The sequence below is a fragment of the Primulina tabacum genome, chromosome 9, assembly GCF_025594145.1.
Source record: "Primulina tabacum isolate GXHZ01 chromosome 9, ASM2559414v2, whole genome shotgun sequence".
Taxonomy (NCBI): domain Eukaryota; kingdom Viridiplantae; phylum Streptophyta; class Magnoliopsida; order Lamiales; family Gesneriaceae; genus Primulina; species Primulina tabacum.
In genome coordinates this window covers 1152887-1167910 of record NC_134558.1, presented here as the reverse complement: position 1 = coordinate 1167910, position 15024 = coordinate 1152887, and the positions used below count along the sequence as shown (strand labels likewise).

Genomic DNA, 15024 nt, shown 5'->3' with positions numbered 1-15024 from the left:
TTTCTGTTATTTAATTTGATTACATATATAATTTGATCATAGGTTGTTAGATTAAAATAAATGTTTAACACTTGAAAAATTTAATTTAAAATTACTATCAAATTTGATTGAATTTTATTTGAATGATATTTTTATTTTAAATATGAAATGGTTTTTTATTATATATTGATTGAATTTTATTTGAATGATATTTTTATTTTAAATATGAAATGGTTTTTTTATTATATATACAATTTAATCGACACTATTATGCATGAATAAAAACAACTAAAGTTTAATAAAATTTATCGGACATTAAAAATTTCTATTAATCTAAAAAATTAGGAAAAATTCTCAAGAAAATAATTATGGAAATATTAAAAATTAATGATATTTTTATTTTAAATATTAAATGGTTTTTTATTATATGTACAATTTAATTGACACTATTATGCATGAATAAAAACAACTAAGGTTTAATAAAATTTATCGAATATTAAAAATAACTATTTAATCTAAAAAATTAGGAAAAATTCTCAAGAAAATAATTATGGAAATATTAAAAATTATAATTTGTATAAGTAATATTAATAAATGATAAACATGGAATGTTTTGTCGACATAATTAACCCAAAATATTTTAACAAAAAAATGTCAAAATTAAACTTTTTATTAAAAAAAATTAGCAAAAAATTGCCAAAATAAAACTAAACCGACGCGAAGATTATGAATTGGTGGCAAATGTAATTTGTTTACTTCAATTACGTGGCGGCTTGGGGTTGTACTTCGCCTCCCCCATTCCCCTAAATTCTTTTTCGCTGCGACTCCCCGGGGACCCGCTGTCCATATACACTGCGATTTATTCCCTTCCTGCCACAATTTGACCATCGGAATCGGAGCCCCAAGCTCCCGATCTTACTTCTACTCAAGCTCAATTGATGGAATTAGTGCCGGAATCTGTTACCTGGCCTCAAGAAGAAGCTGCCTCAGGCAATTCTTCTCTCAACAAATCGCTTCTCGATAAGCCGCTTCAGAAGCTCACTGAAGATGACATTGCTCAGCTTACTCGGGAGGACTGCCGCCGTTACCTGAAAGATAAAGGTTGCGAAGTTGTTGGCTTAAAACATTAAACTCCGGAGAAAAAAAGAAGGCGATCTCTGTTAAACAAGTTCCTTTGTTTCTTCAGTGTTTTTTTTTTTTTTTGGGTGCAGGGATGAGGAGGCCTTCGTGGAACAAGTCGCAAGCGATTCAGCAAGTGATAATGCTCAAGGCTCTACTTGAAACAACGGAGGATTCCGACTCCAATTATCGCAAGAAGCTTCGCATTCCCCGCCCTAATAAATTTCATGACGACAATACTGTTCCGGAAAATGTGCGTAATTTTGTCCATGGACATTGTTTTATTGTTAGTATCATTTGCTCGTGTTGAAAACTGGGAAAACAATGGAGAATAAGAGTTGAAAGATTCTACGCGTTTTCTGCCTTAATTTCAGGGATGCTGCTAAGAAAATTTCTTTTGTTAGTAAAGTTTTTAAATTAATTGTCTAAATGTAGGTTCCTCGAGGAATGTACGGGGATGAGAATACCTCTGTACTGGCAGAAGATAGGGCGTCACACGGTAGAAAGGATCTGGATGAACTCGAGAATTCCCGTGGGTTATCTGCGAGTCTTGTTTCAACCAATGATGGCTCTTCTCTACCTAGGTCATTTTTAAAGTCTTGCTTTCAAAGATTAATTAGTTCCATTTCATGGGTTTGCTCCTTAGGTTGTAATGTACTGCTGCTATCCGAAACTCTCGTCTGTTGTTGTATTTTCTTTTCAGCAGTGTCAAATTCAAAAAGGATTTGGACGAACTTCAGTTATATCATGTTTCTGGCTTGTGTTCCCTTAAAATATCAAGTAACTGCAGCTTACACTAGCTGATGCACTCTTGAATTTAAAAATATTATTTTGTTTCTACAAAATAGTCAGATTGAGCGATTAAGAAGTTAATATCATGATATATGGCGCCTAATGTTTTCTCAGTTTTATGTAGTTGAGATTTTAAAACCGTAACTGACACAAATAAATGGACAATCTCATTTCACATTACTTTTTCTGAAATGCTTATGTTAGCATTCCTTGGATCCTACATATCTTCTGAAGAGGATTCTCTGTTATTTCCAGATCCGCTGTTTCAACTATTATGCCAGTGGGACAGATGACAATATTTTATTCTGGCAAAGTGAATGTGTATGATGATGTGCCAGGAGATAAGGTATTGAAGCTTCATTTGTTTTGTTTGTATTTTTTTTTTCACTTAATGAATGAAAATGCATTAAGACCAGTATATTGTTTAAATTTATTCTTTTATATCTTAATTAATGATTTTACCAACTTCTTTAAATTTCCCAGTTTTTAATGTCTCGCTTACCCTGCTAGTTTCTACCTCTGAACTCACCTCTTGTACATTGCTAAATTTCTTAGGCACGGGCAATATTGCACATTGCTTCACATCCGCTGGAGTTTCCGCAAGATCAAGCAGATGATGGCACTGTTTTAGTGCAATATTTGTCCTGCCGATCAAAATCTGTTGACAACAAAGCATGTCCAGATACCACTGTTATTCATTTGCAAACTACACAAACAGGTGACTAGAAGTTTGTGGTACAAGATCATGATTATAGCCGTCTCTCACAAAAGTGTATATATATATATATATATATCTTAGAGTGCACGTGCGCATGTGTGTAAGTGGGCCCCTGCATGTGTGTGTGAGCTTGTAGATTATCAAATGTCTATTGTGCTGATTTGCTCTTGTACCAATTTCCGATACTCATTGAGATTGACAACTGCTTTTGAAATAATTCCCTACTTACACTTTTGGAAACTTTTGTACAGTGAAAGTAAGCGATGATTGTCAAGATTGTGATGAAGAAAGCAACACACTTCATGTAGAGAACCCTGGTAAACATGCCTTCATATACCACTTCAAAAAAGTTGTTCAAATGACTTGTATCAATAATGTGCCACTGTAGCAATAGTCATCACTGGTAGTTGAAACTTTATGCTATTATTACTACCACTATCATAAACTCACCAGTGATCATGCTTCAATGACGTTTGGATTGAAGTTGGAGGCAGCAAAGTTCTCATGAAACTAAAGGCTTTGCCATGCCTTATAAAAAAAAGTATTTTCATTTGTTTTCATCTCTTCCTTGTTTGTGTATATGGGGCCTTATGAATTTATGGTTACTTTTTCTTTGAAAATGATAATCACGATGTGATGGATGTTCCCATCTTCAATCTTTAAGAGCATGTTGGTTTGGTGAAAACAGCAAAGTGGAAGGTAACATGAAATGGATGGAAATTATAGCAGTGTATGATCAAAGTTTTGTCCATTGTTTTATGTGTTACCGAGGTAACATATTTAATGATCGATTAAACTGCTTGCTATTCTTGGCACTGAATATCAAATTCAATCATATTGTTACCTAATCATTGTTGAGTCTCTTACATTAAAAGTTTTCTATGTGAAACATTGCTGGGACAATGTGTGCTTGTTGTCATCTTAGACATAAATCTGTTCAGTTTTTAAAATTATAATGTTAAATTATTGCTATGTAAAATTGGAGCATGATGAGAATGCTATCAGGTTACCATGATTCCTATCTATCCAAAAAATTCAAACTTGGCTTGAATGTGCTAGGACAATGCTGACTCCAAATATCCATCTTTACTTTCAACGGGAGACTCCGAATGTGAACCTGCAGTAGACAGTATTGATAACAGGACCTGTCATGTTTTCTTTATTATTCCTCAGTCTGATGTAACTTATCTTCAAAACAGTGGACGGTCCATCAAATAGAAAAGCATGTGTGCGAAGATATCTTGAGAAAAGAAAAGACAGGTATCTTAAATAATTGAGTTGCTATCTGCATAACTGGAAAGAAAATCGCTTCTGGCTCTTGTTGGTTGCTCATATCTCTGTTAGGTGAAGGTTTAAGAGCAAGAGGAGGGCAGGAATAACCTCATGCACAAGCTTGGACGTTTGCTTTAACCATCAAATGGGCAATCAAATACCGAATGAGCCCCTGGTTGATAGTGACACATACTCACCGCCCCAAATAAGGCCACATTCTAGACCACACAGTTCGGTGAATTATGAGTTCGTAAAGAATGTTTATACTTCTTCTGGTCTGGACAATTAAGGTTAGATCTTTGACTTTGTGGTATTCTTTTTTTACAATGAAATTAGGATGCCATTTTTCCTCGGCAGCGTTGCTATTTTTCCAAGACTTTTGCTACGTCTTTAATGGTTATCTATGTATAATATATACCCGTGAATAACTTGTGAACTTAATATGAAGAGGAAATCAAAATAATACTATTAATAAGTAACAGAACGGGAAAAATTTTTTTTTAACAAGAATGGAAAACATAAATTGCTTGCTTAAGGGGAAAGGTGTCACAAAGACATTATAATGAAGGGTCCTTTACCATGTCTGAAGATGTTGATATTGTTGGCCTTTGTTCGGTTGCATCGTTCCCCAATAGGATACCAAGTAAGCAAAATCAAGAAACCAAGTAAATTCAATAAGCATTGTTGTTAAAGTTCCTCCTTTGTTTGTCAAAAATTGTTTGTGACTGGCTAGGCCTATGGAGGCTAACCTGAGAAAGTTTTGCTCTTCTAAAGGCACTTGAACGAAATTCAATTTTTATCCCAAACTTTCCATGTTGGTGGCAATATTGAAACAATTCACAGTGTTTCACTGCCCTGAAAGGGGAAGGAAATGACAAGGGAATGCCATTCAAAAACTGATGAGAAACTGTTGCTTTTCAGGTTTATAGAACTCAAACTGACTCAAGTTGGAATATAAAGCTGTTTTTGTTCTTCGAAGGTATGATGTGCTATTGGCACTTTGTTCCATAGTGTAGGGCACTGTCATTTTCCTGTCAAATATGTCGTACGAGTATGTTTAGAATAGGTCTTTCTTCCCTTGAAGCAGTGCTCCATAAGTTTCTTTTTCTTCTTTAGTTGAATCTGGGTGGAGGGGGAATACCCTTTAGTCGGGAAACATCTCGAGCAGAGGCCGTAATCTTGAGGACTACGGCAGTGTAAAACACCATGTATTGTTTTGAATATGTTATCGTTTAGGCACATTCTTTGTGTATGTTCAATCCATTATCACCCGTATCTCGCCTGGTTAAGTTTTTCCGACTATAGTAAAAGTAACTTAACAAAACCGCTTTTCCCTTTATTTGCCTTATCGACTCAAGACTAGGGCTTGGATATGAATTTTGAGAATCCATTTTGGCAAAGGTCTTGGGAATGGGCTGGTCACACTTACTACTGTTAAATACCAAAAAATAGTTCTATTAGCTTTGCTTATCGAGTCTAAATTCTAGAAATAGTTCTAAAATGTATGTCGATTTCAAATTTAACCAATAGTGTAATTAAGCTGAATTAAAGGCATTCCCCCCCTGACTATATTCCATCATTTTGAAAATTTGACTAGTGATGATATTCAATTGACGGACTTAATTATTTGGTTTCCTTTTCCTTTTATTACTTGCTCTGCTTCCTTTTCCTTTTATTACTTGCTCTGCTGTTGCATTTTCAAAACTTCATCGTTGCCAAAAAAAAAATAAAAAATAAAAATACTCGAAGACATTAAACAAAGCAGACCTTGGATTTTGTGTACTCATAACTTGAATGGATCGATATTTACTTGAATTTGATTTGCACTCAAGTTAAAATGGTAACTGTTTTGGAGCTGGTTTTTATTTTAATGATCAATTAATTATCCGATTTCAGATTCAAAATTGATGTTAAGTGTATCGAAAAAATCTGCTTCTTGTAAAATCAGGCATCAATTCACATACATATATATATATTAGGCATATACCATTTGTTTTGTTATACGCATAATGTAAATGGAAATGCGTATTTTAAATTACCATTCTGATTATAAGTATCATATATTAACTCCATCACCAACGTTTTAAATACATTTAATCCTCTGAAATAAATTACGAAACAACAACAATAATAATGAGCCAATCATCTCTTGACCTAGTTGGGAGGTGAGATCTCAAAAACCAAAAGCTAGTTTAGTTAGTAAAAAATAGATTATATATATAAAAGAAAAAGAAAAATATCATCTTCGACAACGAAGCATGATGATTATGGGCCTTCTTTATTAATGGGCCGCAGTTATGATTGGCCGTCAAGGCCAGGCCTATATATTTTCTGGTCCAACCCACCTTCACACCATTGTTCAATACTCCAATCCCAGTTTGCAAGAACCAAGAACGAAGCCCTGACCTCGAATTGAGGTATGCATTCTTTCTATTTTATTCATCTTTGCATAAGTATGATTCAGTTATTCTTTTTATTTGTTTAGTTATTTTTAAGAATTCTGAGCTTTCGTTCATTAACGGTGTCAGATAATCCTTTCCTTGTTTTAGGAGTTTTGGGTTTGGTTTTTATTTTATATATCAACGAGGAAATGACGTACGAGGAGTTATTATCTGTGAGGACTCTGATAAATAGATTTGAGGGTTATTTATAAACCGGTAAATTGGTGAATTATGTGAATTTCCAGTTAAATACGTAAAGATATTCTTGCAAATAATATTCTGCACGCTGTATGTGCTGTTGCTGACAAAAACCAACTTGTTCTTCTTGGAAGACGAGTGACGCGGCTCACACTGTTTGTAGGTGTTTGGATGCTTTTTTTAATTACAGACTTCATAATGAAAGCCAAAGGGCTTGCGAATATAGCATGCTTAGGCGTATTGCTCTGCACTATTCCATTTATTGCTCATGGGGTTTCAGTGTCATGTATGATGGCATATGAAGAAGGTGGTGCCCCGGCTGTTTTTAATTCGCCCGAGTGTCCTCAATGGTTTCTTTCTGCAGAATTTTCTCAGAATTCAACAAAGAATTGCCAATTTGCAACTCTTCAAGGTCATAGAGAGTATCAAGAAGACCGTATTACTTGTGATCTTGATATGAAATTGCCTTTTTCAGGTGACATTGGTATCATATGAAATTGCCATGTAGGTTTATTCCCTTCCCGGTACATCATTTATAAAGTACACAAGTATTTTTTCCAATGTTTGCCATTCGGCTTGATTACAATTGTTGGACAAGTGACTGTAAAATCTCAAGATGCTTGCATAAATCCAGGTAAAGATGTGGTCGAGGAGGTTACTGTAGGTATTGCAGCAATATTTGATGGCCATGGAGGCGAGGAAGCAAGTGAGCTGGCTTCACGAAAGATTTTGGATTACCTTTTGATGCATGTTGTGTTCCTTGAGTACAATCGAGTGCGTTTGATCTCCAAAAACGATAGCGAGTCACAAACATATGATAGGTAAGCAAGAGGTTTGGGTTTTGAAATCAGTAAATTTTTTTTGGCGATTCTTTATTTCAACTTTGTGAGATGGTGAATTCTGAATGGTTTGGACAAAAATCGAACCAGAAGTTTGATGCTTGATGTTGTAGTTTGATGTACCGAGAGTGGGAGAAAAAAGATCTCTCTTTTTTATTGATTAATCTGAACGTACAAAGTAGAAAATAAACAAGTTCTAGTCTACCAATCTATCCCTACAATACAGAAAGTAATTTAATCCTAATAAAAATTTAAATACAAATAAATAATATACTTGTCAACTAGATAAATATTTAGATATTCAACACCCTCCGTCAAGCTGGGAAATATATGTGAAGTATATTTGGACTTCAAATATTCAAAATTGGGTTGATAGAGGATTTTGTCAGGATGTCAGCAATCTGCAAATGTGAAGGGGAATAGTTGCGATCAACTATTCTCTTCTCAATATTTTCACTTATGAAGTGTCTGTCAATTTCCACATGCTCGGTTCGATCATGGTGAACTGGATTTCTAGCTCTCCTTGTAGCTGTATGTTTGTCACACATCAGTTATACTGAATGGTTGTCTTCCAGTTTCAATTCGTTGAGTAGGCCTTTAAGCCACATACCTTCACAAATTCCATTGTATAAATCACGAAACCCTGCTTCAGCACTACCGCGAGGTACAACTGATTGCTTCTTGCTTTGCCAAGTAACTAGATTACCCCATACATGTACAATACCCGGAAGTAGATCTTTTATCAATAAGAGACCCAACCCAATACTTTCGAAATAGTAGCCCTTTCCAGGTGTTCCCTTTAGATATCTCAATATTCGGTTGACTGTTTCCATGTGTTCTATAGTGTGTTTATTCACGAATTGACTGACGATACTCTCAACAAATCCAATATTAGATCAAGTGTGTGCTAAGTATATCAATTTACCAACCAATCTTTGGTATCTTCCCTTATCAACTGGAGCACAATCTCTTTTGGTTCTTATCTTGACACTTGGGCCCATGGGAGTATCAATTGGTTTACATTCTAGCATCACGGTCTCTTTCAGTAAATCTAAGACATACTTTCGTTGTGAGATTTAGATTCCATGTGAGGATCGGGCCACTTCCATACCCAAAAAGTACTTAAGGTGTCCTAGATCCTTCATTTCTAACTCTTTTGAGAGCATGTTCTTCACACGGGCCATTTCTTCTTCATGATTTCCTGTGAGTACGATGTCGTCGACATAAACATCGAGGAGTGTGATCTTCTCTTCAGAGTGCTTCACAAATAGAGTATGATCGGACTGGCACTGTAGATAATCTTCTTTCGTTAACACATTAGTAAATCGATGAAACTAGGCATGAGGTGATTGTTTAAGGCCATACAAGGATTTTTTTAACTTGCATACTTTGTTGTTTATAGCCTCCGACATGAATCTGATAGAACGTCCATGTAGATTTCCGCTTCTAGGCCCCCATTGAGAATTGCATTTTTTACGTCCAGTTGGAATAAAGGCCAATCAAGTAGCAACTGATAGAAGTACTCGGACATTGTTGAGCGGGTGCAAATTTCTCTTGATAGTCAATTCCATACGACTTAGTGTATCTTTTTGCAACTAGACGTACTTTATAATGTTCAATACTCTTGTCAGCCTTGTGTCTAATGGTGAAGATCTATTTGCATCCAACTTTGTTCTTTCCCAGAGGAAGCTCGGTAATCTGCCAGGTATTGTTCTTTTGGACTGCCTTGATTTCATCAAAAGCAGCTGATTTCCAGTGTGGATCTTGAAGGGCTTCTTCGATGGTGGATGGTACCTGATCATGATCTAAACTGGACAGAAATGCACGCAATGTTCTAAAACTCAGGCTAGGCGCCGCCCGACCGCTCTGAAAAGGTGCTAGGCGGCGAGGGCTCCTAGGCATTTAGAGTTCTATTGGGAAATTTTTTCCGACTTTTAATTTTTGAAAGCCCAATTAAACCAAAACATGACATCAGAAAGAATTAAAGGTTTATGCATTTAATTTTTTAGGATTGAAAGCCCAATTAAAACAACGATTTGTTGATTTGCGCTTATCCTAACACACTACTCTGATCTTCTTTTTCTGCTTACTTCTACACACATAAGAAAATCGAACTAGGCCCTAAAGGTAATTTTTTTCTTTATTTTGATTTCTCTTGCATTGCCTGTTATAATGACCTGTCTTTAAGCAGAAGAATCAGGAGGTGTGAACAAGGTGTCAATTGGATTTTAAAAATGTTTGGGCTGAAATTTATTCTAAGAACCATTACAAGTCTCTTGATATCGTGAAATCCGCCTAGTGGGGCTGGCGGCCTAGGATCTAGGCATTGGTCTAGCGTCTAGCGAATTTTAGAACCTTGAATGCACGATATGTAAGAGATAAATGTTTAAAAGAGACAAAGTTACATATAGGATGTTGGGTGCATGATCTAACGCCTTTTCTAAGTGCAATGGATCTATTATCAGTGTCATATTGTTCAAATATGGGAGAGTTTCCGTTTAGATCAGTAGTAGTTGGTCGTTTTCATTGGAGACTGGTTCCGGAGAAGTATCAATGGCTGTTTGATCTTGCACCGGTTCCTGTTGACTTTCCACGTGAATGACCTTTCTCCGAGGATAGACCTTGAGTGATGTGTTTGAAGTAGTTGACTCAGGTTGGGGACTCGACTCAGGTGTGGTTTTTGGAGTGTCATGAATTGTGGCTTCAGGTGGTTCGTGGTTCGAGAAGTATAAGATCCCAATGCTGATATTCGGTTATGGTGTTCCTCTGAATAGAGGAGTTGGGGTAAAATGGCTCATCCTCAACAAATGTGACGTCCATTGAATTGTAAAACTTTCTCATTAGTGGAGAATAGTCTTTATATCCCTTTGCAGTTGATAGCAGATGATCTAGTTTGCCTCGCTGCTAGGAGTGGATATGGACAAATGCTGAACACCCGAAGGCTTTAAGAGAAATTGAATTAAAGAGATGTGTTTTGGGAAAGGTCTTGAGGAGAGTTTCAATTGGTGTTGAATAGTTAAGGACTCGGAAGGCATCCGATTGATGAGATAGGTAGCAGTGAGTACTGGCTCACCCCAAAACTGCTGAGGGACTTAGTGATTAAACAGTAAGGAACGTGCAACCTCAAGCAGGTGACGGTTCTTGCGTTCAGAGACCCTGTTTTGTTGAGGGGTGTCGACGCAAGAACTTTGGTGGACAAATCCATGGGATGTGAGATAATCCCCTAGCACAAAACTGAAGTAATCTCGAGCTCGATCAGTGCGTAGAACATGTATAGAGGAAGAAAATTGTGTTTGTATCATAGTATGGAATTGTTTGAAGATATCCTCTGTTTCAGACTTTTCTTTCGTTAAGTAGATCATCGACAGATAAGAAGAATCAGCTTGTACCGGTGACGATGTTTATTTGGATGGTCCTCAAATATCACTATGAATTAGTGAGAAAGAGAAACATGGTTTGTAAGGTAGTGATCTAATGGAGGTATGTTTGTGCTTTGAAAGTTGACAGATATCACAATGAACATAATTGAACTTTTTATTTCTGAAAAGTTGAGGAAACAACTTTGACATATACAAAAAATTAGGATGGCCTAATCTATAGTGCCAAAGCAACAATGCACTATCCTTATTCGAACTAGATGAAAAATCAGAGTAGGAAAAGCTGTAGATACTCGTCAGTCATCTTCCCTGAAGCCAGGTTCTGAAAAGTACTAGAATCCACAAAGAAATTAATGCAACACTTGAGATCGTTGTTAAGTTGACTGATGGATAAAAGATTGCAATTAAGGTCGGGCACAAATAATACAGATTGTAGACAAATATCCATTGATAAAGTGATCGAACCAACTCCAACAACTTTGAAGCAAGAGCCATTTGCGATGCGGATAGAGCGTGAGGCCCTACACGGGCTGCAGGAGTTGAATAAGGAGAAATTGCCGGTCATGTGATCCGAGACCCTGGAATAAATAATCCAAGCAGTGTTTAAATCCTTTCTTGACAGGTAAAGCGAGAGGGAACTCACCTTGAAGTGCTGCATTACCAGACCCAATCAGGGAGTTTGTGGTGGCAGAGGGCTGTCCGAACAGAAGCTGAAGAGCCTCCAGTTGTTCTTTTGTGAAAGGCTGTAGGGCAGAGACGCACCGTCTGAAGAGGCAACATGGGCACGACGCTCTCTGGATGGTTTCAAATCAGGCGATTTCCCATGAATTTTCCAGGAAGTGTCGATGGCATGATCAGGTTTCTAATTTCTTGCAGGCATCACACCACAGACGACCGTTGCGCATAGACTGTCCAGCAATTGTAGTAGAGTGTGGAGAATTGCGAGCAGGCGGGTCCTCATGGCTATGTGATGATGGTTTGTGTGAAACAAGAGCCGACCCATCAATAGTCGCTGAGGAGGATGGGGTTCCAAACATCAATTTGCGACGATTCTCTTCGTGTCGTATCTCTGAGAAGACAACCGAAGGCTGGGCAGTGGTTTGGTACCCAATATGCTGCCCTTGACTTCATCAAGAGTCTTATTGAGGCTCAATGAAACTTGAAGATTCGTTTATTTTCCATTATGGCTTTAAAGCAGGCTTCGTCATCTGGGCAGTTCCATTCATAGACTTCAAACAAGTCCAGCTTCTGCCAAAGACGGGTGAGGGCACTGAAGTCCGTAGTGACACTACTGTCACCCTGATGCAGATGGTGGAGTAATCCTTCAACCTCGAACAATTCAGAGGTATTGTCACAACAAGAATAAGTATCGTGGACGGCATTCCAGATCTCACTAGCAGAATTGTTGATCAGAAAATTCTCCCTGATGTCAGGCATCATCGGGTTAACGAGCCAAGATATCACCAAGTTGTTTTCGGCATTCCATGCTTTAAGTTGGGAGTCGCTGGAACCTGGTCGCTTGGAAACCCCAAATAAAAAATCATCGTTTATCTTGCCGCATATGAACATCATGACGGACTGAGACCATGGGATATAATTCTACCCTTTTAATTTTTGACATGTGATCGAAATAGTGAGTGACGAGTCTGAGAGGGAGGACGCAGGTGGTGAGATCTGCGATGAGGCGTCAGAAGAGGATGAAGACACCGAGTTGCCGTGCCGTATTTAGTCATGGGCTAGGATTTTCTTGGTTCTGCTGATACCATGCAGTTTGATGTACTGTGAGTGGGAGAAAAAAGTTCTTTCTTTTTTATTGATTAATCTGTACGTACAAAGCATAATATAAGTAAGTTCTAGTCTACCAACCTATCCGTATAATACTGAAAGAATAATCTTATTCAAAGTTTAAATACAAATAAATAATATCCTTATCAACTAGATAAATATTTCGTTATTCAACAGATGTTAAATCCCTTAAATTTGGCTTTGATTCCAGAATATTATTTTAACTCTACCCTAGCGAAAACTAGAAGATTTCACTGTTAAATAATATACAAAGTCGTATTGCACTTGAAAACTTGGTTACATCATATCATGTGTTATAATTGCCATTAACTTGAAAATCATTCTATCTGGTTGGTGAATTAGGACCATCAAGTTGTCCTTTCTCAGGGTTCTTCAAGTCTTGAATTTAATATTTATGATAAAAAAAATATTCATTCTGTGTTCTTGCTTGTCTCAATATGCAGTTCTCAGGGTACATCACCAGGGAGTGGCCATAACTCAGTAAGACATGAAATTCTGCAGGAAGCGCTGCTGAGGACAATCCAAGATATTGATTTAGAATTTAATCAAGTACGCCTGTTGATTAAGTGCAGTTATGAATTAATGTTACACTTGCTGAAAAATTGTTCGGCTTTATATTCCTGTCACCAGGAAGCTCGTGAAAAAGGATACGTTTCTGGGTCTACTGCCATCATTGTTCTTTTAGTAGATGGCCAATTTTTTATTGCGAATCTCGGTGATTCAAAGGCATTGTTGTGCTCTGGACAAAATCAAGCCCACCATTATACAGGAAGTCTGTAACCTTTTCTAACTGTTTAGAAATTTGCGTATACCTTGTTTGTTTATAATTTTGATTCAGTGAGAATCATTAAACTACTCAGTTCATTCTCATTGATCATCAGTGACTTTTGTTGCAGGCACCTTGGTGAAAGACCTTGTCGTTGAGGAACTGACTAGAGACCACCATCCAGATAGAGAAGATTGAAAAGGCACGAATTATTGCAGCTGGTGGCATTGTAAGTTGGTGGGGCGTGCCTCGAGTCAATGGTATATTGGCTGTATCTCGTGCTATTGGTGATGTGCAATTAAAAAGGTAAACGCACATCCTCCATTTAAAGACAGCACGCACAAGTTGAAGTTGTAGATCTTCTCTATTATGCTTCATTCCCTTCTTAAAAATTTATTGCACTTGACGAGTTTGATTTTGCAATTGTAAGAATATTCCTCATCTATTGAAACTGGTGAAAATTTTCTGTCACGCCTAGATATGGTGTAATTGCTGACCCTGATGTTGTGGGTTGGAGACGTTTCAAGCCTGAAAATAGATATTTGGTGTTAGCGTCTGATGGGATATTTGAGGTATTCACACCACATGATGTATGCGACCTCTTACATGGAAAGACGCTTGAATCCTCATCTGAAATCAGTTCACCGTCCTCGTTAGCAGATAGGATCAGTCGAAGCGCATTTAAGGCTGGTAGCACAGACAACTTATCTGTTATTGTTATTGATATATTGAACAACACGGTGAGTTGACAGGCCTGGTAATTAAAGTATTAAACGCCGTCTCAAGCAATTGCTTATGTAATATGCAATCATTTAGGAGTCTTGATTTATTGGAGTTAACTAATTCCTTGACAATTTTACAGCTAATTACGTTTAATAGTTTTGTAGAATATGTCATTGTGATCTTGTATAGTTGCCTAAAATTTAGTGGGAAAACATTTCAGATGACACATTCTCACTCTCTAGTCTCTACTCTTAACAATGGAAGAGAATATCAAGCTCTCAAAATTGCAAAGTCGTGGCATCTCACATCTTACCACCCGGTACACAACAGATTATTGAATGACATCGTAGACACACGGTTGATACTAATCTCAGGCTCCTTCGTCATGCATCTCTCCCGTTGTTGTACTAGAATTATCCATTTGCTATTGCTATCTATTCTATTGATTCTTACACCCTCTCCCACCTCGCAATCCTCTTCCTCCTATGTGTATACATTTCCAGTCGCCTCCCAAATACATGAAACATTTCCGTGTCTTTGGTTGCTTATGTTGATCTTGAGAAAGGTAACTCCTAAGTAATTGATTGTGTACTTTTAGCAATTATTTTGGAGTCCTCGTTCGTTGAGCTTAACATTTGATAGTCGAGTAAAATATGTCATTGCAAATCTTTTACACGTGCCAATTAACAGAACCTTGGAAAATAACAGGTACCCTTGTTTGCGTAGAGTCCTCGTATCTTCATCTAAATTAGTAAAAGATGCATATATGTATATGTTATTATTATTTTTAATGTGATCAAATAATATTAAATAATTAACACGAAATTATTTTTAATTTAGAAGAGTTGTTCGATTTAAAAAAAAATTTAATATTTTTTTATATGTAAAATATGGAGTGACTTGAGGAGATTTTTAGTAAAGTAAGAAAGATAATTATGAAATTAAATATTTTGGTATCTTTTAAGATAGTTATTTTAAAATATCACACTTAATA

The 15024-nt window shown here is 36.8% G+C and overlaps 1 protein-coding gene, 1 long non-coding RNA gene and 1 pseudogene across 4 annotated transcripts; 2 read left to right on the top strand and 1 right to left on the bottom strand.

The window, feature by feature from the left end:
- Positions 1–730: 730 nt before the first annotated feature.
- Positions 731–5676, top strand: LOC142556539 (protein TIFY 4B-like). Of its 3 annotated transcripts, XR_012822646.1 has the most exons (10): positions 731–1080; positions 1191–1351; positions 1534–1682; positions 2146–2236; positions 2446–2608; positions 2860–2925; positions 3808–3868; positions 3959–4170; positions 4802–4859; positions 4997–5676. XR_012822646.1 is itself a non-coding variant. In XM_075668000.1 (9 exons), the coding sequence occupies exons 1-8, from the start codon at positions 918–920 to the stop codon at positions 4167–4169; spliced, it is 1065 nt and encodes a 354-aa protein (XP_075524115.1). In that variant the 5' UTR covers positions 731–917; the 3' UTR covers position 4170; positions 4802–5672. The 3 variants fall into 3 exon arrangements, 2 of the variants coding, with proteins under 2 accessions (XP_075524115.1, XP_075524116.1); XM_075668000.1 differs by having other exon boundaries at positions 4802–5672; XM_075668001.1 differs by lacking the exons at positions 4802–4859; positions 4997–5676 and having other exon boundaries at positions 3953–4173.
- Positions 5677–6189: 513 nt separating this feature from the next.
- LOC142556540 (putative protein phosphatase 2C 51) lies at positions 6190–14251 on the top strand (annotated as a pseudogene).
- On the bottom strand, positions 9275–12978 carry LOC142556541 (uncharacterized). The gene is made up of 2 exons (XR_012822647.1): positions 11263–12978; positions 9275–10300 (listed from the first exon to the last, which is right to left on the bottom strand). It is a non-coding gene; the product is annotated as an uncharacterized LOC142556541 (long non-coding RNA).
- Positions 14252–15024: the final 773 nt, after the last annotated feature.